The following is a 21,132-nucleotide window of genomic DNA, read 5'->3' on the forward strand; positions in this document are numbered from 1 at the left end:
TGGCACATAACATTCTCTATTGTATGTATGGTAGGTGGTATTTTGGGGAACTCACTAGGATTTGTGTTTACAATTTATTGTTTATGGTTTCAGTTACTTCCGGTTCAAAAGAAGGACCCAGCTTGATCGCAGCGCATCCACACATGTTTTCTGCATCATGATGATTTTGAGATTGTACTCTGATAACTATTTTTATAAAACATTTTTGAATGTTTAGAAAATGAATTTTGATTGTTGACTTAAAGATAATTAATATTTTAGTTGAATTAAAAATGAAACTTTTACCTCATAATTTTGGGACGTTACACTTTCATTTTTTTCTCTCTTTTTGTTTCTCTTTCTCTCACTATTCATTCTCTTTCACTTTTTTATTTTATTTTTTTATTTTATTTTATAACTTTTATTTGTTTATATACTATTTGTTTGCTTATTCTACTAACTTATCAAAATTGAATATACATACTTTGTTTTATTTTATATAACGAAGATATCAAATAGTTAGATAAAATTTAGTATAACTATGTTTATTAAATATGTCCATTTATTTAGTGCTATTTTATTTTATATGAAAATATATGTTAGATTGTTAGTTAATTTCATAATTATAATTGGTTACAATAAATACATTTAATTTTTTCACAAAACAATCTCACTATGATCAAAATAATAAGTTTGTTAATTTTGTGGTTAGTTCGATATTTATACAATTATTTTTTGAAGTTTTAATTTTGGCCCTCTATCAATATTTTTTAGGAAACGTCAAATATATTTAAAAAAGACAAGCACTCGCAGGCAAAAAGCTAAAACGAGACAATAATACAAATACAATGAGAAAACTAAAGATAATAAGTATTTGACAAAGGAACATAACTACGAAAAAAGTGAGAGAAATGTGAAATACACCAATCGGTCCACGCTCCACATCCAAAATTGTTTCTATACTTATACTAGACATAGAATTAGCCGATGAGGAAATAATGTTGTCCGCCGTTTTTGTCGGTGGTGCAACAATTCTCTTAAAAAATTGTTATTTTTGGCCCCTACCAATAAGGCTCGTGTAAAATACATATTGACATTGGGACTTGTATTGTTGTATAACTAAGGGTGTGTTTGATAGATGTCTGACTGGGTCGAGTCAGCGAATTGGGCTGACTCGGTTAGACCCTAAGTGTTTGATTTGTGCTTTCTCGGTAAGATTGGCTGGCCCAAGTTTTTTTTCTCGCTCAGTTGCCTACCCATCGCTGACTGGAAATTAGACAATCCTACCCCTCCCTCTTTATTCTTTCTTCCATCGTCCGTTCCCTTCCCAGTGACCTAAAAGCACAGCCGCTATACCCAAACAAAGGTTGCCTCATTGATAGCTCCACATCGAATGCCAAACAGAGGTTGTCGGTCGGACCTGCGCCATCTCGCCGGTCGGACCTCCGCCAAACAAAGTTCTCTTCCATCGGTCGACGCCGTCTCGACGCCATCTCTCCGGACATAAATTCATCAAACATGTAAGCTATTCTTCTACTTTTCTGTTAATAATTTTTAAAATCAGATACCATTTATGCTTTGATGTTATGAAATTTGAAGTTCTTTGTGTATTAGATATGAAATCAAAATACTTTTTTGTTAGAATATTATGAATTCTGAAATTGTATGTGAATTAGAAGTTTTTTTTTTTTTTTTTTTTTTTTTGTTATTTTTTGTAGTTCTTTGTGTATAAGAACTGAAATTTGAAGTTTTTTGTTCTAATATGATGAATTCTGAAATTGTATGTGATCTGGAAGTTTTTTTTTTTTTTTTCCTTTTTGTAGTTCTTTGTGTATAAGAACTGAAATTTGAAGTTCTTTGTTCTAATATTATGAATTCTGAAACTGAATGTGAATTGGAAGTTGTTTTTTTTTGTTCTTTTTTATAGTTCTTTGTGTATAAGAACTGAAATTTGAAGTTCTTTGTGTACAACATATGAAAATTGAAGTTCTTTTTTGTTTATAAGCTATAAAATAAGAAATTATGTTTGTTATATTATGAAATCAAAATCCAAATGTTATGAAATTGTTTAGGTATATGTTGATACTGTTGACCTTAATTGTTAGCTTATTATTTTTTGTGAATTGAAAGCAATTTCGGCGTTTATCTTCATCTTGATATATGTTATGATAAACTAGTTTAAATATTTACGTTTTAGGATCTTGGTTTATGCCTTTGTCATGATTTGAATTACTTGAATATTGATGTTTTATGAAATCTGAAATTGTTTGTGTATAAGTTATCAAATCATAATTTTTTTTACTTTAATTGTGCTATTATTATTTAGGATGATGTTGTTGACTTCATTGGTTGAAAATTGTTCTTGATCTTTATAAAAGCTATGATAAATTACTTTAAATATTAATGTTTTAGGATGTTGGTTTGGAACGAGAGTGATGACAAAACGTTCCTTGATGCATGTATCCATGAACTAACCACTAATGGTCGTGAGAGTTCTGGGCTTAAGGCAAGTTCATGGAAGACAATACGCGAAAAGTTGATAAACGAACACGGTAAAGATGTTGATCAGAAGCAAATAAGAAACCACTTTGACTACTACAAATCAAAATATGTTGCTTGGGTGAAACTGAAAAACAAAACCGGCAATATATATGATCCTATAAAAAATAAATTTAATCTGACCGATAAACAATGGAAGGAAGAGGTACTAGTATGATAATTTTTATAACAAATACCAATATTTATAAAAATTGTAAACAGTTGAACAAGTTCTTGTTGTATTTGAAAACTAAATCCCTGCTGTTCCCTGATCTTTGCACCCAACTATTTGAAGGCTTGACCTCAACCGGCTTTCAAAGTTGGGGGACATCTTCTACACTCCCTCGTCCTGTAGAAGAGTTTAGTGCCCATGATTTTGATGATGATGTTCCAATGGAAACCTCAACACAACACGTAGGTGCAAGTGAAGAATCTTTCGGGCGTTCAAAAAATAAGGAAGTTGGTGGAAACAAAAGAGTTGGTGGAAAAAAAGAGATGCAAGGGCATTATAAGTTGAGTAGGAGATTGTCAAGCTTTCAAGGTTGTTAGTGGAAAAAAATGAAAGAATTGAAAAAAGTGAAATGGATAAGGATGTTGATGCGTGTATGGAGAAGTTGAACAAAATGGAATGGGCAGAAGAAGATGAAAGGCACAAGACCGCTCTTTTGCTATTTGGTGAAAGTGCCGATGTTAAGAAAGTTTGGTTACGACTTTTGCATACTAGTTGTGAGTCGTGGGTGATGGGTGCGGGTAGGAAGTATGGTTACCTTTGACGATGTTTACTAGTTTTTTTTGTTGCATGATTTTTTGTTATTTGCATGAGTTTTGGATGCTATGTTTGATGACTTTTTTGGATGTTAATTTGGATAATGTTTACTAGTTTTTTGTTATATGAATTTTGTTACTTTGGATGACATGTTATTGGATACTGAATATGACTTTTTGTTATATGACTTTTGTTACTTTGGATGATGTTTACTAGTTTTTTTGGTGCATGAATTTTTTTAACTTTAACATGTTACTTAATTGTTTGTAACAAGCCAAATATAGTTTCCGATGGTGAATTTGTAGCTTTCCTTTTACTTGTGTTTTATTGGTTGAGGTCAAACCGGCGCAGGCTAATCAGAATTCATAGAATTAGAGATAACAATTTAAGCGGGTATGCATATACGCAAGATTTAATATACGGAGACCCTACACAATGTTACGATATGATGCATCTTACATAAGAGGCATTTGCATTATTATGCAACCATTTTACCCAAAAAAAATGGTTGCAAGCTAGTAGGACAATAAGCATTGAAGAGAAAATGGTTATGTTATTACATGTTATAGGACATAATGAATGTTTTCGCACGGTTAAGGGAAGATTTCATCACTCCACACAAACGATTCATCAATGTTTTCATGAGTTCCTAACTGCAATGATGTGTTTTGCAAAAGAAATTATAGTACCAACAACTCCTAATCCAACAAGGCATAACTCGGGACGACATAGACGGTTAAAATAGATTTTTTCCGGAGCAATAGGTGCATTAGATGAAACTCTTGTACATGCGGTTGTACCCGTTGATCAACAAACTCATTATAGGGGAAGAGGAAAAGGAGAATGTTTTCAAAATGTAATGGGAATTTGTGATTTGATATGATATTCAGCTTTGTTTGGGCTGGATGGGAGGGTATAGCACATGATTCAAGAGTTTTGAAAGAAGTTGCATTCAATTCGACTTCTGGATTTCCATTTCCTCCACCAGGTTTGTAATCTTTATATAACCTTTATTATCTATCTTGTTTATATAATATGTGTCACACTCGATAAATATTACCTTTGTGATGCCGCATATATAAACACTCGTGGGTTTATGGCTCCATACCGCAATACTAAGTATTGGTTAGCCGATTTTCGAAGAGGCTGACCTTTAACTAGAGAAGAAAGGTTCAATTATGCTCACACACAACTTAAAAATGTTATTGAGCGTGCTTATGGTGTATTGAAGGCGAGATTCCCAATCTTAAAACAAATGGCTCCTTATCTTTTTTACAGTGCAAAGAGACATAGTCATTGCTTGTGCCGCGGTCCATAATTTTATAAGGAAATACAATATAGAAGATGACTTGTTTACAAATTTTGAGGAGAACACTATGGTTACCCCTGTCGTCCAAGGTGGGGGAATTAATAGAGAAAATATACAACACATAAAATGGGGTCCAGAAGCCATTCAATATATGCGTGTTTTGCATGATCAGATTGCAAATCAACTACTTTCACATACTTTACATTAAATTATTATGTTATTTTAAATTTCATTATGTTTTTATTTTGATATTAAATGATTTATGTTTAATTTACATTTTGTATGACAATTTTTATTTAGATTTTTAAATAACTTGTGTGTAATTTATATTTTGTATGACAATATGTATGTTTTTATAATTATTCAGCAACTTCATGCATCGCTATATATAACAGCAAGGTAAAATGGTTATTTTTCATCAGTCAGATGTACAATCAAACAACATGATTTCTTATTCAGTCAGGATTTCTTATCCAGACAGACATTTTCCAGTCAACACTTTTAAAAACCAATTTTGTTACATATGAAATACACCCAATATTTTAAAAAACGGTTTTTTAGTTGAACCGGTATGGTTTCCGGTTCAACTGGTCCAACCGGTCCGACCGCCGGGTCAACCGATTTCAATATTTTTCATGGTTTTTCCTATTTTTCTCCACATACATACATATATAAAACATAAATTTGATGCTTACAAGTTCAAACATTAAAAATACACATAAAAATAAGTTGCAGATGAATCCAAATACATTAAAATAACACATAACCATAATTTTAGTGTTTTACATCAATCCATATACGTCAAAAAGAAAATAAAATGTAATACCGAAACAAAGTATAGTCTTAGATTAATACAAACACATAAAAAAACTTTATAACATTTATCATTTGTTTTTATTTAGAGAAAAACTAAATATATTTGAAAAAAAATCACAAAAGTTTATTATGTAAATTGTTTTTTTTATGTGTTTTTATTTGGTTTAACCGGTTCAACAGGGTTTTTTCTAAAAACCGGCCGGTTCATTCCGGTTTATAAAGCGACACAAAATCGGTAATAGTTGAGCCGCTTCATTAGTGCAAGAATGCATAAATTAGCCCTCGTACACTGGTACAATCAAGTCATAAATAAATGTCAAGCCACCACAATGTTTTAGATTGTTACAATTTAGTCCTTGTACTATAAAAGTTTCGATTTGACCACAAAAGAAGTTCAAAGTTCGTTTCATTCCGATTTTCTCATTTTCAAAATCTCAGATCCACACACACTTTATTTCTCCTGAATCATGGTCGTCATCTCCGTCTCTACCATATGATATCTGATTTCCTCGTAAAACCTTAGCATGTCAATCCCTTTAATCATCTGTAAACCAACTCAAATTTTGATATAATCATACTTACAATCAGAAGCGAGGATGTATATGGCGTACGGATGGCCTCAGATGATCCCTCTGGAATCAGGGATATGTCCAACTTCGCAGCAGATCATATACCTTTAAGTTGTTGATCGTTTATTGCTACTTGTTTGCCCTTTCTCATTTTGAGCTATGGAGCTCAGGTCTAATTCTCTACATGCATAATTTTTGAAATTACATCATTAGTTCACAATTTGATCACAATTTGAGTTGTGCTCAGTCGTTTTTTACTAGACACAGTGCGAGATTGATGCACTTGATATATGAAACGAGTGGATGCAATGCTTTATTAGGTCATAGATTTAAGTAGTTTGCCAATTGCTTTTACCAAAAGCTCTGATGAAATTTAAGCGAAAATGATAAATCTGATTCAAGAAATTGATAATTATGAGCATTAATTTTTGGTTTTGATCTTTATCTGGTGCAGCATAGGGTGAGATTAGGGAAGTACAAGTGAGATCCGGATTCAATAGCAAGAGAGGGGGAGAATGTGCAGGCTATCCGGAGCCCTGATACCACCAAATTAATTGCTGTTCTTGTAAGTATGGATTGGCTAAATGGCTTTTTGTCATTGTTGGTGTTTTTCTATAACTTTGTGAACATCATATTTGAATAGTTTTGTTGCTCATCAAGTGAAATCTCTGCTTACAATCAATGATATCAAGTGTAGAAAATATGTAACTTTTATATTGTTTCCTTTGCTTGCAGACATCTTCATTTTATATTCACATTTATAAAGTCCAGTATATGGAGAAAAAATATACATAGGAGGAAACCAACAATCCAGTTTGTCTCTTACAAATATTTCTCTATTTATGAATGAGGAAGTCCCCTTTTCAGGGAAGGACTTGATGATGAGCAATATCATTTGTGACAGAAAAAACTTGTTGGTTGGACTTTCAAATGGAAGTTTGTATAATGTCTTGGAAGGGTGAGTTCTATGGGGCCTTGGATCTTGACTTCCAATTGAACACTGGAAATGGTCATACAAAATTGTCTAACGGTGTTGTATCATCCAGTCATTCTCTTTCTAGGAAATCAGCCATCACTTATTTGGAGTTTTCATTACCACTAAGGCTGTTATTTGTTCTCTTCTCTGATGGACATTTGGTGCTATGTTCTATAAGTAAAAGAGGTCTAAAGCAAGCTGACTCGGTCAAACCTGAGTATCGGTTAGGTTCTGGTGATGCAGTATGTGCATCCATTTCGCCAGATCAGCAAATCCTTGCTGTTGGCACCAGAAGAGGTGTCATAGAGTTGTATGAAATTAGCGAACCCATTTCACTTATTCGTTCTGTTTCTTTACATGACTGGGGGTAAGTTAGTAAATTGTAATTATATCCTGGAATTCATCTTTGAAGTTTGTAATGAATGACTGTTTACCCATGTTTGTTTCTGTAGATATTTAATGGATGATACTGGTGCGGTTAGTTCTATTTCATGGACACCAGATAGTTCTGCTTTTGCAGTTAGATGGAAATTAAGAGGACTTACAGTTTGGTCAATTTCTGGTTGCTGTTTGATGTCTACAATCCGTCAAATTGGTTTAAATTCTGTGTCATCTCCAGGGGTAAAGCAAAACCCAGATGGAAATTATGAACCTTTAATGAGTAGGACCTCAGTTATGCAGTGGGATGAATACGGTTGTAGACTTTATGCTGTTGAAGAAGGTTCTTCAGAGAGAATACTTGCATTTTCTTTTGGGAAATGTTGCCTTAACAGAGGGGTTTCGGGTAAAACCCATGTTAGATAAGTTATCTATGGTGAAGATCGGTGACTTGTTGTCCAAGATACAGATGAACTCAAGTTAATGCATCTTAATCTTCCGGTTTCTTATATTTCCCAAAATTGGCCTGTTCTTCATGTGGCAGCCAGTGAGGGTGGGATATATTTGGCAGTTTCTGGTCTTCATGGGTTGATTTTATATGACATTCGATTAAATAGATGGAGTTTTTTTGGGGATGTGACTCAAGAACAAAAGATTCAATTTACAGGCTTGTTATGGATGGGGAAGATTGCTGTTATTTGCAACAACATCGATACATCCGACATGTGAGCAATTTATGCACAGTTAGATTCTTAGGGGCTGTTTCTTTTTGACTAATGGGTTAAGGTAAGGAGTTAATCTGGACAACTGTACATGGTTGTTTCATTTTAACTCAATCTGGACAGAATGGCTTAATGGTTTAAGCAAAAACATCTGGCGTAATGCATACATACACTATTTGTTACTTTTTGCCCTTTTCTCCCTCCGCCTCCTTATGGATTCAGACTTAAGATTGAACGAGATTTGCATAACAAGTATGGTACATATAAAAAACACGAGAAAGCTCAGTGACCACTTTAATCGGTATTTCATAAATTGAAGACCTTCATTTAGATCCATATTGTTTTTTCCTTTTATTTAAATTTTAAGGGTTTACCTTTTTTGTAGGTTTGGACTTGTGTGTTATGCACTAACTTATGTCACATATGCTAGGCAATATGGGAAATTCAATAAATAAAGAGAATCTTAATAGTTCAGGGGCAATTTAGGTATTTTATATTATTTAGTTTGTTAGGTCAGATAGTATAAAAGGGTAGTGAGAATGGGGAGTGAGGTATGAATCTCTTTGTGAAATCAGGAATTTATTCCATGGGAGAGTAGCTATCTTGAATCAGCTAACCTATCATTTGTTTTTGTAATCTTTTGGGTATAATTGAGGTTATCAATCGATATTTGAAGCTGTTGGTTGCTTTCTTAAGTTATTGAATCTGTTCTTATAAGTCCAGTTCATAACATTGTGAAACTGGTTTAGATCTTTTTTATGGTTTTGTTTAGGTTTAGGTTTACATTTTCGATTTGATTAGGTTAGGATTTGTGAAATTGGTTTAGAATTTTTAGGTTTATATTACTTTCTTGTTTAGTTTTGGGTTTACATTTTTTATTTGATTAGGAAAAGATTTGTTTGATAGTTGGTATAAACTGTTAAATTGTTTGATTTGTTTAATAATTTATCATCTCTAAATAGAAGGGTAAAGTGGTCTCTTACTCAGATTCAGGTAGTTTATTCAGTCCGGAAAAAAAAAACAATCTTTATGTATACAACATTATATCCAGATATACATCATTATCCATCAAGCCACTTTATCCATACCAGACCTAATGAGAGAGAGAAAAAAAGAAAAAACTCCTTATTGTGGCTCATGTTTAATTGGTAAATCCGTAAATAACAATTATTTATCAACTTTTTTGCAGGTATGAGTTGCTATTCTACCCAAGATACCATCTTGATCAGAGCTCACTTCTGTATCAAAAACCATTGCTTGCAAAACCCTTGGTGATGGATGTCTATAATGCCTATTTACTTGTGACTTACCACCTGTTTGATGTCCATATATTTCATGTGAAGTTATCTGGAGACTTGACTCCTTCCAGTACCCCTATTTTACAGGTAAATGGATTATGTTTGTGAACTGATTTTATTTGGCGCACCATTGATTGAGGGTTACTTTAGTCTTTTTAAGTTTCTTCCTGTATTTTTAAGTGATAAAATGACAAACATCTTTCTACAGTACGAGAGCTATCCATCATGACTGCAAAGTGCCACCCTGCTGCAGTGCGTTTTATGCCCGATCAACCAGAAAGTGATGGCTCCATTAAAGATGCATCATCATCAGAAAAAGAACCCATTAGGTTTTGCTTCTAAGTAAACCATATAAATGGTAATGCTGTGTATATTAAAGCATTAGTTATTAATTATTGTTTTTCTTTTTTCATTGCAGATGTTTGATACTAAGGGCGAATGGGGAGCTGTCATTACTTGATCTAATTGATGGTCGTGAAATGGAGCTTACAGAGTCTATAGAACTGTTTTGGGTTACATGTGGAAGATCAGTAGATAAAACAAATTTGATTGAAGAAGTTTCATGGTTAGATTATGGCCATCGTGGAATGCAGGTGATAGATAGTTTTCGAATCTTACAAAATTCTATAAATTTACCACTTTGTCCTTATTGTATATATGACATGATTTCTGGTTACAGGGTTGGTATCCATCTTCAGGTGCGGACCCCTATAAACATGAAGAATTCTGACAGGTAAGCACAGATTAATGATTTTTTTTTCTGACAAAATATAATCATATTGTAAAATTGTTGTAGCTTGATCCTGAGCTTGAATTTGATCGTGAAGTGTATCCACTTGATTTGCTTCCAAATGTGGGAATTGTAGTTGGAATTACATTTTCAGCATGCATGAGTTTCCATGTTTTGAGCCATCCCCTCAAACTCAAACTATACTACATTGCCTACTTCACCACCTTCTTCAGGTGCTCCTTGCTGCTAATTAATATATAATAATAGGAAGAAGGATCAAGTGAGAACCCATTTTTTTCCCTAAGAATTGCGAGGACTAATCTGATCCATTGATTTGATCAAATCAATGGACAAAAAAAAAATCGAAAATGGCAGTGTCAATCTTGTAATTGTCTCAAAAAATGGGTTTTCATGTAAGGTAATATCGAGGGTATTTTTGGCAAAAGATAATCCCCTAATTTACTAACCAATGCCACACGTCACATGATGGTTGGCTATTTTTTTTTCCAGCAAAACTTATTTGACATATACACGGGAATTTATTTTTGTTAGAAAAAACTAAATACATCAAAATTTGTACTTTTCTCCACAAACAAAGACCAATCATGACATATTTTCATTTTTGTTTTCCAAAACTCGTTATTTGAATTATAATGTTAGTTGTGATTCATGATTCGAATTATTGGAATTGTAAAAATATGTCATGATTGGTCTCTAGCTTTAGAGAATAAAAAAATAGGAATTTCGGCTTATTTAGTTTTTTTAATAGAAAATAAAGTCATTTTTTTTACCCAATAAGTTTTGTTGGAATAAAAAACTCACCAATCACAAGTTGACACGTTGCATGGGAATGATTAGTTACAAAAAAAAGTCCAATCAAAGCATATAACAACCATGCCCTTGTTGAATCAATGGTCCATATTAGTACTCACGAAAAAATGGGTTTTCCATGGATCTTAAGCCTCTATAGTATTACTAAAATGGATCATACTACTGTAAAAATAATGGTAAAGTTCTATAAAACCGGCTTATAAATTGTTGGTCTTGTTCTTGTTCAGAGAGATAAAAGTGAAGAAGCTTTACAACTGTTTCGATTATCAGAGGAGAAGCCTCATTTTTCACATTGCTTAGAGTGGCTTCTTTTTACTGTTTTTGAAGCTGAAATTTCCAGGTATTTCTAACATTGTTTCTTTTCTGTTTTAAAGTATCTCACATTTTATTGAAACTTTGTTGACAGCCAAAATGCAAACAGAAATCAGTCGGTGGTTGACATTGGGCAGACTTGTTTTCTGCTGCTGGTAGATCAACAGAGTAAGTTCTTTTTTTTTTTTTTTTTTTTTTTTTTTTTTTACTTGTGAATTGACCTTTTAATTAATAGGTCAAGTTACAGGAAATAGCAATGTACTTTATTCTTTTTACCAATTTAGACAATGTACCTTATTATTTTTCCACACTAGCAATATATTTACATTTATTTTTTTATAATAACAACATGCTTACATTTTTTTTACTAATTTCTGTCTCACAATATCGAGGTACTCACGTACTTACATTTTCTTTACACATAATAGCAATGTACTTACAATTTCCTATATTGGTAGATATAGGAAATAAAGTACATTGCCTATATTGGTAGATATATAAAATGTAAGTAGATTGCTGTTATAGGCGAAAATAAAATACATTGCTATTATCGACAAAGAAATATAAGTACATTGCCTATATTGGTAGATAGGGTAAACTACATTGCTATTCTCCACAATATGCCTTAATTAATATGTTGTTTGTTGCTTATACTGTAATCCAGCTTGTTTGAAGAATGTTTCGAAAGGAGATGGTATCAGACTGGAGCTTGCTATATGCCTGTACATGATTAGGTTTGACTAATGTTTGACTTCTGTGGTTAATGATGCTTTAAGTTTGATTTATTTTGCTGACTTGTGTGGGTGAATGAAGGTTATTGCAAGGCTTGAAGGGGCACCTGTGAGTCGATATTGTGCTTTACGGTTGTTACAGGCAACACTGGATGAATCTTTATACAAGCTTGCTGGGGAGTTGGTGCGTAAATGTGTCAAGGGTAATATGGTCAATACTTTAATGTTGCAATATGAACCTACAACGCCAACAGATTCGGATAAATTATCTACAAGATTTGTAGGATATTTTTTTCTTTTTCCCTCTAGTTATAGGAAACAGTCTGCAGAGGCAAGAAGGTAATTGTTCTCTAGTTTGCATGTGATTCACGTTGCTGTTAAATGGTATTAATCGGTTTACCTTTTTCATTCAAAGAGCAGAATGCACATGTTACTTCTGTAAAGAATATTCTAGACGCTAGCTACTTGATGTCTGGGAAAGAACTCTCCAAGCTTGTTGTGTTTGTGAAAGGAGCCCAGTTTGATCTAGTGGTAAGAGCAGCTCTTTCATAATCGATACTAGCAATGTACTTGCATTTTACTACCAATATGATCATTGTACTTTATTTGTTACTTACTGTTATTACGAATAAAGAAATTTAAGTATGCTGCTATCTTGTGTAAAGAGTTTTAAGTACGATGCTATTATGGGTAAATAAATGCAAGTATACTGCTATTATGGGTAAAAAAGTAAAGTCAATTGCCTATATTGGTCGAAAGTGCAAAGTATGTTGCTATTTTCTGCAATTTGCTCGTTATATAACCATAAATTCTACCTACAGGAATATTTACAATGGAAGTGCTCGCTTGGAGAATTTTGCTTCTGGACTCGAATTGATAAGCCAGAAGGTATTCCTTTTCTTACATAAACTTCTTAAGACTCATAATCAAATAATCAGTTGATTTAAGTTTGGGGTAGTTAGGTAATTTTACATTTATTACAATAGATCAATTTCTTATCACCACTCCATATTTGATGACTTTGACCCTAAGGGCCCGTTTGTTACTTAGTGGATGACATCTCCCACCCAAAAAGGTGGGACATGGACTCGCTCTTATATCATTTGTTTTTTTATTTTTTTTTGCATTTACAAAATTTGTTTATTATTTTCAGCTTCAAATGGGAACCTTGCAAAGTCGGTTGGATGCAGAATTTCTCTTGTCTCATATGTGCTCGGTCAAATTTAAAGAGTGGATTGTAGTTTTGGCGACTCTTTTAAGGCGATATGAGGTATATATATATATATATATATATAAAGAATGCCCTTCAGTTGTTATCGAACTCAAGTTAGGGACAATTGAGTAATTCTACATTTATCTCGGTAATCATTTTTTCTACAATCCTTATCTAGTTGTCCAATATGGTTATCAGATTCATGTAAATTAGGATTGTTTTTAGAGAAGATAGTTTGTTTATACATGTTCTATGTGATTTTGGTATAGGTTCTCATTGATTTGTTTCACCATGATATGCGACTCTGGAAAGCATATAGTGCAACACCAGAGGTATGCTTCCTAATATTTCAGTTCAATTATGCTTAATCTTTGGGTCAAACGCAAGAAATAGCAACATACTTTCATTGATTTGTTTATTATAGCACCCTATTTTCATTTCTTTCTATTATGGATTTTTTTTTGAAAAGTACAATGCTATAACTGGGTAGAATTTGCAAAATGTAATATCCTAATAAGAAAAAAATGGAAGTATATTGCTGTAACAGAAAGAAATAAAAGTAGGATGTTGTACACTTAATATTAAACAAATAAATGAAAGTAGGTTGCTATTTCTTGCATTTTATCCTGTTGCAAAGGTTTTTCCCAAAACAAAAATATCACCGAGTGAATTTGTGTCTATAAATCATGATAAGGGTAAAAAAGGTATTACGATAACCTATTTTTTTCTTTCAGAAAAATCTCAAAAATTTAGAATTGGATTAAAAGGAAACAGGTCTCAAAATTTATATTTTTCAGGTTACAAGACATGTTTTTGATTAATGATCCAACTTTTAATAAAAACTATTATAGTTTAAAACTAAAATTATAGAGATTTAGAACAGTTTAGCTATCATTCGAATTATTTTAGTTCTTTATTTTGGTTACGCCCGTATTCTAGGTGGTAAAAGATTAAGCATCCTTATATTTTCAACCTTAGTTTTGTAATTTCAATCATCTAGGTTTTTGTTTAATAGTATAATTTATATTTATATTTAATTGTATAATTTATATTTAGTGCAGAATATTGGGAGTATACAGAGTGTTGAGGGTCTATCGAAAAATCTGGGTTCCTCGAAGGAAGGACTGAAGGAGCTAGAGCTACACGCTTGATTATAAATACTATCTTCTGTACGATCGATCGTTCTTCGCGAGTTCTTTGAAGATGCTCATTCTGTTGTGACATTTCGTCGCATTTCGTTTCGTTAAAACCCCAACATCTTCTGTACGATTGATCGTCTTCACGAATTCTTGAAGATCCTCATTCTGTGACACATTTCGTCGCATTTTTCTACCGATCGTCTTCTCCCGAGTTTTGAGGTTGCGATTATTTTTCGATCGTCGATCTACTTCGTCATTGTAAGTCGATCTTCGTTTTCCTAGGGTTTTAATCCCTTGCATGTGGTTTGTTACCGTATTATAATATTTCTATCGTTCTTGCAATTGATTTTTTTAAAAACCAATTTACCGTGTTCTAATGATAACGAGTTTGTGGTATATCTGAAACCCCTGTTGCATCATAATCGTATGTTGATTGTTGTTTATTTCTAAATCTGCATGTTTGCTTTTGTAATATGATCACAGTAATCTACTCTTTCATACTTTCTTGCAAGTTCTGTACTCTTCTCTTTCATAAGTTCTTGCAAGTTCTAACGAGTTTTTTTTTTGGTTTATCTTAATACCTTTTTGTTTTTTTTTTGGTTTATCTTAATACCTTTTTTCAAAACCTGAAAACCCAAATGCATCTTATTGTTTGGTGTTGGTTTTTGTAAATATGATTATTGGACTCTATTATTTCATTCGTTCTTGCAAGTTCTTGCAATTGTTAATGAGTTTCTGGTTTATTTTAGTACTTGGTTTCAAAACCTGAAACCCCAACATGTTACTGTTACATGATATGTGTCTCTTTCCGTTTTCAACTCAGACCTTGTGAAAAACAAAGTCTTAAGAGTCTTTCTCTTAAGAACTTGGTTTTATTCTGATCTTTTTCTTTTGGTTTAACGCAGATAATGACGCGTTTGAATCTAGAAGCTCTTGCTGCATTGAAAAAATTAAGAGATAAGGGTTTTAATATAGGCACTTGGACAGAAGAGGGAGTTGCAGCCGCTGGTCTAAAGATGACAACATTTGTTGCAACTGCCAAAAATCTTACACAGTTAGATGACAAGAGCCTGAATGAGATATTGAGGAAGGCCACTGACGATCTGCTGTGGCTCGATGCATCTCAGTGCAACGATGTTCTGTTTTCCGGATTCTTAGATTGGCTTAATAAAGAAGAAGGGAAGGCTTTCCTTCATAAAGTCGATAGGAAAAGATTTGTAGAGAAAACGGCCGGTTTCGAATTGTCCTGGGCTGATGCTGCTTGTCTGTGTGCATTTAAGAAACAGCTTTCAGAGCTAAATGATAAAGTGAAAGACTATATGTCTGACAAAAACAAACACCTTGCAATCCAGAAGGTTAATGCTTTGAAGGGCTCATTGCAGCCTGCAGGTGCATATGTCATGATGAGTGATGGTGATTTAGGCAAAGCATGCATGGCTTTGCAAAAGGAGAAGGACCCAAATGCAGCTTCCAATGATGCTGCATTGGTTGCTAGTGTGAGAATTTTTGAGAAGCAAGCGATAGCAGTCAATAAGATTGAGTCTCTGAATTCTACAGATAAAGATTTACTTAAAAAATGGGTTAAGCAGAAGATAGATTTTTTTCTAAAAAAGAATACAATCATACTAAATTGAAGGAGTATACTGCGTATGCTGAAGGGCTTGGGGTCACTGTAGATCCCGAAGTTTTGCAGTTGTTAGAAATGGTCTCTCTTTGCAGAATGAAGCTGAAGAGAAGTATAAGTGAGAGAGGGCGAGGACAAGGGCAAAAGCAAAAGCAAGGGCAAGGACAAAAGCAAGGGCAAGGGCAAGGTTCAGGTGTTCTCCAGCTGGAGTGGGGCAGGTTAGTTGCTCTATTTATTATAAGGCTTGCTATTTTCCAAACTTGTTTATCTCTAACTTTAAAAAACCATTTGAATATTATGGTTATGTTGGACTTAAGTTCTCACATATATTAGATTTCAGTAGACTAGATGGTCTTACAAGATTGATGATGACTTGAGTGAAAAAACATATAAAAATATGGTCAAGCCGCGACTCCCGATTTTTTGACCGAGTCACATGTAAAAGCGAGTCATAGATTTCTTAAACTGATTTTACTACACTGATGTGCACATGTTCCTTACTCATGTTTAGTTGGCATATATCTGACTTCAATACTTAAAACTGAAGAAGTTGGTGCAAGCTTCAAAAAACAAAATCTATTTTTGTAGGAAAGATTAAACTTTGGATTTGTATCTGAATAACTTTTGTAAGATAATTAATGAAAGTTATTTGCATCTGATATAAACATTTGCTCTTACAGGGAAAACGAAGACGAAGCTGAGCAACCAGAGCCTGCACTGGTAGGATGAAATTGAAAGAGCGGATAATGAATGCTGTATAGGATTTGATTGTTGTTTGGTTGTATTCTTTGCTCTTATTGGCTATTTTGAATGCTGTAAGTAGTCATTTGTTCAAAAGAATTAGCACGTTGATTGGTTGACATGGATTGAAAATGATACTACCAGGTTACAACAAAAAAGAAATAAAATAGACTCTTTTGTTGCCTATGTGGTGCTGATATGTGTGCTTTTTATAAACGCTTTTTTTTAAAGATAAAATAATTATATTGCTCCTTTAACTATCCAAAGGTAACTGGTGTTATACCTGTGCTAGCTCCTTAGCAAGTTTTCACTGCCCATAAGCATGAAAAGGGATATATATGAAATAAAGAAAATAAATTGAACTCTGGTAATATTTTATGGAGCTAATCACAAAAATGACCAAAAAATGGGAAGGTAACAGCACGAATTATCATTTGTGTTATGCGTTTCTGTAAAATAATATAGGTAACATTTATTTAGGAGAAAAGAATAATCTTACATGAATAATAATACTTTTTTTTAAGAAATTTGCTGAGAATTTGGAAACCATAAACCACACTATCATAAAGAAATATATAATCAAACCTTTACTTGGTGTATCTTAATTGAAAATGAACTTTCAGAAAGAAGAGCATGGAGAAAAACAGGTAACCAGATACATGAGTTAAAGCATCCAATACTATAATATATAATTGAAATCCAAATAAAACGGAAACACTTCTAAAATTACCATTCTAAATTTTGAACGTGGGAAATTTGTGACGTGTATCAGAAACATAATTAAAACATGAATGAGAGAGTGATGAGCATACCGGTTCTTTTTCTAGTGGGTTGATGTAAGTAATCTACGCTCACTTCAACTTCTAGAGTTAAGTAATATATTCAATCATCTGGTGTATAGGTTAATACTTCACCCAGAAATCGGACAAATGAAAAAGAGCTCTGATCAGAAAGAGGAATGATGTTCACCAACATTTTGATTATCTTCATATCCCTCACTCATCTCCACAAACTTTAAAAATAGAAAAAGTAAGACATAAATTAAGCATCTCCCAACCTGTAGATGGTAGGCTCTCAAGCGTCTAAAGGTCGTCTCTTTGGAAGTCTGTGTTGAAAATATCAAACCAATAGACGTGCAAGGAAACCGACAAATAATATTGAGAATTATATGTCAATTAGTTGCGAATAATAGATCCAATTATTATTATTATTATATTTACCAAGTTTCGTCCAAAACCATATCAATCCTTCACGATTAGATCTGATTATAAGAAAGGAAAAAGAAGACTGTCCTGTTGTTGGACGAAATTAAATGCAAGACAAAAAAGTAAAACCGATCTGTTGATGGGTGATCTTGAACTTCAAATAACTGCACGGATCGGACTCCTGTCCTTAAAGGTTTTTACTTCGCTTCTACTGGCCGTAAGCAACAGAGTAAAACCCCATGATTTAATGCAGATCTATCGATCTTCCAACAGCACTGGAAATTGACAAACACAAAGCGAATACTCGGAAACCAGAAAAAAACACAGAGAGTGGAGAGAGCTTTTGATTTTCGTGAGTGTGTCAAATGGCTCCTAGGGAGCAATATTTATAGGTATCGAAACCCTAAAAGGCATGAAACGGGCCCCCATAGGCCGGCCCCAGAAAACCCTAGGATGACGACTTGCTTTCCAAGCAAGCCGTTTTCTAAGCCTTGTAGAATATTCTGTCACCTTATCCACGAAGTCAACTCTGGTCAACCGTTTGATTGGGTCGGTCAAACCGACTTGACCCGAACTCGCCAAAAATGAAAGCTCCTCAGCTCCCAGCGACCGATGCGTCGTGCCAAGTGCGCCTAAATCGCGGCGTCGGCTAGTGCTAGGCTAGGCTAGGCTAGGCACTGGCGGGCTTGGCCCATTCTTTTGATCCACTAAAGCCTTTGAAGGTCTATCAAGGGAATAAACTTATAAACCCACAAAAGTTTCTTCCCCCCACCAATGTGGGATACAAAGGAAATTGCCAACTTGCAATTCCTTTATATATATAAAGTTCCAACAGCCTGTCAAACAGGCCGCGTGCAAGTCGAAAATTGATGCAGGAATCATGCGAGGAAGGAGTAAAGCGACAATTGACAAAAATCAAATGAAAAAAATATTGAATCTAACGATTTACCTCACTAGTTGCAGAGGCGTCTAGATGATGAGCGACAATGGATAACACGATTGTTGCTTGTAATTTTTTTTCCAATTTACAGATGAATTAGGGGGTGTTTGTTTAAGCTTATTAAGAGTTTATTTTTTTTAGAGTGCAAATTTAGCCAAAAATTATTTTGTGGAAAGTACAAAAAAAAATCAAAATTGCAATTTTAGCCACTAAAATCGCAGATGGATTAAACCCATCTGCGATTTCATCAAGCCACATTTGCAGATGGTTTTTTTTTGCTATATATATATATATATATATATATATATATATATATATATATATATATATATATATATATATATATATATATATATATATATATATCTTGTTTTTCAGTCTAAAATCGCAGATGGACTATGTCCATCTGCGATTTCCTCTCGTTTTCACCTGCGATTTTGAGGTTTTTTTTTTTTTTTTAAATTTTGTTTGATTACGAAATTGATGGATTTGACAACGAAACAACCTTATCATATATAAAATTTTGCAAAATATTATCAGTTTAGTTGTTATTTGTTTGGAAAATTTATTTAAAACCTCTCTAAAAAAATGATTGAATATATGGTTTGCGTTGTAACTGGTGGGAGATGACAAGTTATTGAAACAAATATTGAATACGTATGTCCACATGAAGGTATTTCTGAATCCGCTTTGATATTTTCTGAGTATATTAGTTATAGTGAATTTGTATCTTTGGTGAGAAGCAAAACTGGCCTGTTAGACAAATATAAAATTAGTCTTCGTTTCCATCATCCTGAATTGAATCATTATATAGCTATGGTTGAAGACATGGATGTTAGAATGTTGATCAATGTAATCAAATGTAGTGGAGGAAGGGCTGTGAAAGTGTTTGTGGTGGCTGATGAAGGTGATGCGGTTACGGAGGGTGGCCAGAGTGGAAATGAGCCGGTTGCTAATTTATGCAACGATAAAGAGAGCAACAATCCAATAGGGACTTTCAATACTCCTAGTATACCTCAATTTCATAGTGTTGCCGAAAATGTTAATGTTAGGTATTCACCTATTCACTATGTGGATCCTGAGACTTACAAGTATGTTGATGATGATGATGTTGGTACATATCTTAATGACGTGGGTGGTCGTTGTGTTGATGTTCCCGAATAAGAAGTTAAAGTTATGAATAGGCGTGTAGCAGATAAAAGTAAAAAGAAAAAAGTTATGATTCAGAAAGATGAAAATTTGCATGCTTACGGGGATTATGTTGATGTTGCTAATGTAGCTTTAGATATAACCGACTTAGAAAGCAATTCTGATGGAGATGAGTTGGGTGATGATGTTAAAGCTAAGTTTCCCGATAACCTTTTTTACGGTATGCCCCCTGTACCAACATGTCCAGTTGATATTAATGAAGATATCCCAACATAGATGGTAGACATCAATCTTCAAAAGATTGAATGTCTCAGTATATTTAAGAACAAAGACATTCTAAAACGGGCTATTAGGAAAAAATGTCTTCGAGAAGGTTTTCAGACGAGGACAAGTAGATCCACCAAATCAAGGTATGAGATTGTGTGTGTTGCGAAAAATTGTTCTTGGTTACTAAGAGCAAAAGGAATTAAAAATTCTGGCGGACTTTTCCAAGTGAATAAATTTGTTGATGTACACACATGTTCATCAACAATTTTGCAACCTAATCATCGACAAGCAAACAAATATGTTTTGGGTGAATATCTTGCTGATGTTTTGGCTGAAGATTATAGTAGAGTATATCGGGGACAAGATATTATTAATGATATGAATGCTCAATTGAAAATCAATATCTCATACCAGCAGGCTTGGCGTGCGAAGCAATATGCATTGTTGTTGTTAAGGGGCACGAAAGAGGATTCTTTTACCAAACTTCCGACTTATTTCCACAATTTGGTCAAACATAATCCGGGTACGGTGACACATATTCAAACAGATGGTGATGATCAGTTTGAGTTTTTGTATGTCGCACTTGGTTGCTCGGTTAGTATTATTATAATTTATTATTATTATTATTTTTATTTTGGTGTATTTGAATAGATATACAATGTATTGTAGGTACACGCATTTGTCAATTTTTGTAAACCGACCCTTGTAGTAGATGGAGCCCACCTAAAGGGCGAGTTTAAAGGTACCATGTTACTTGCAGTTACTAAGGACAGACAAAACCAAATATTACCGGTTGCATATGGTATATGCAAAAATGAGTGTACAGATTCTTGGACATGGTTTTTTCAAAAACTACGTGATTGCATAAGGTTTCCAAAAACATAAAGAACACTGAAATC

General features: G+C 33.6%; 1 protein-coding gene and 1 pseudogene across 2 annotated transcripts; both read left to right on the forward strand.

Moving 5' to 3' along the window:
* The first annotated feature begins 5,823 nt into the window (after positions 1-5,823).
* LOC145123851 (uncharacterized) lies at positions 5,824-16,856 on the forward strand (annotated as a pseudogene). The gene is made up of 20 exons (XR_013715364.1): positions 5,824-6,147; positions 6,397-6,542; positions 6,713-7,320; positions 7,406-8,056; positions 9,243-9,438; positions 9,532-9,680; positions 9,770-9,944; positions 10,031-10,084; positions 10,148-10,314; positions 11,140-11,252; positions 11,319-11,392; positions 11,889-11,946; positions 12,038-12,294; positions 12,360-12,486; positions 12,777-12,843; positions 13,109-13,225; positions 13,438-13,500; positions 14,230-14,565; positions 15,213-16,149; positions 16,612-16,856. The product of XR_013715364.1 is annotated as an uncharacterized LOC145123851 (transcript).
* A 3,386-nt stretch (positions 16,857-20,242) lies between these two features.
* On the forward strand, positions 20,243-21,118 carry LOC145126369 (uncharacterized). Its single transcript, XM_079061748.1, has 2 exons — positions 20,243-20,827; positions 20,903-21,118. Exons 1-2 carry the CDS (start codon positions 20,243-20,245, stop codon positions 21,116-21,118), a joined length of 801 nt encoding a protein of 266 aa, XP_078917874.1.
* The last annotated feature ends 14 nt before the right edge of the window (positions 21,119-21,132 follow it).

The sequence above is a fragment of the Lactuca virosa genome, chromosome 7 (assembly GCF_052849685.1).
Source record: "Lactuca virosa cultivar CGN04683 chromosome 7, Lactuca_virosa_CGN04683_v6, whole genome shotgun sequence".
Classification (NCBI taxonomy): Eukaryota; Viridiplantae; Streptophyta; class Magnoliopsida; order Asterales; family Asteraceae; genus Lactuca; species Lactuca virosa.

Coding starts and splice junctions, on each gene's coding strand:
- LOC145126369 (XM_079061748.1), top strand. CDS start 20,243: ATGGTAGACATCAATCTTCAAAAGATTGAATGTCTCAGTATATTTAAG. Junction 20,828..20,902: donor ATGTCGCACTTGGTTGCTCG/GTTAGTATTATT, acceptor AATGTATTGTAG/GTACACGCATTTGTCAATTT.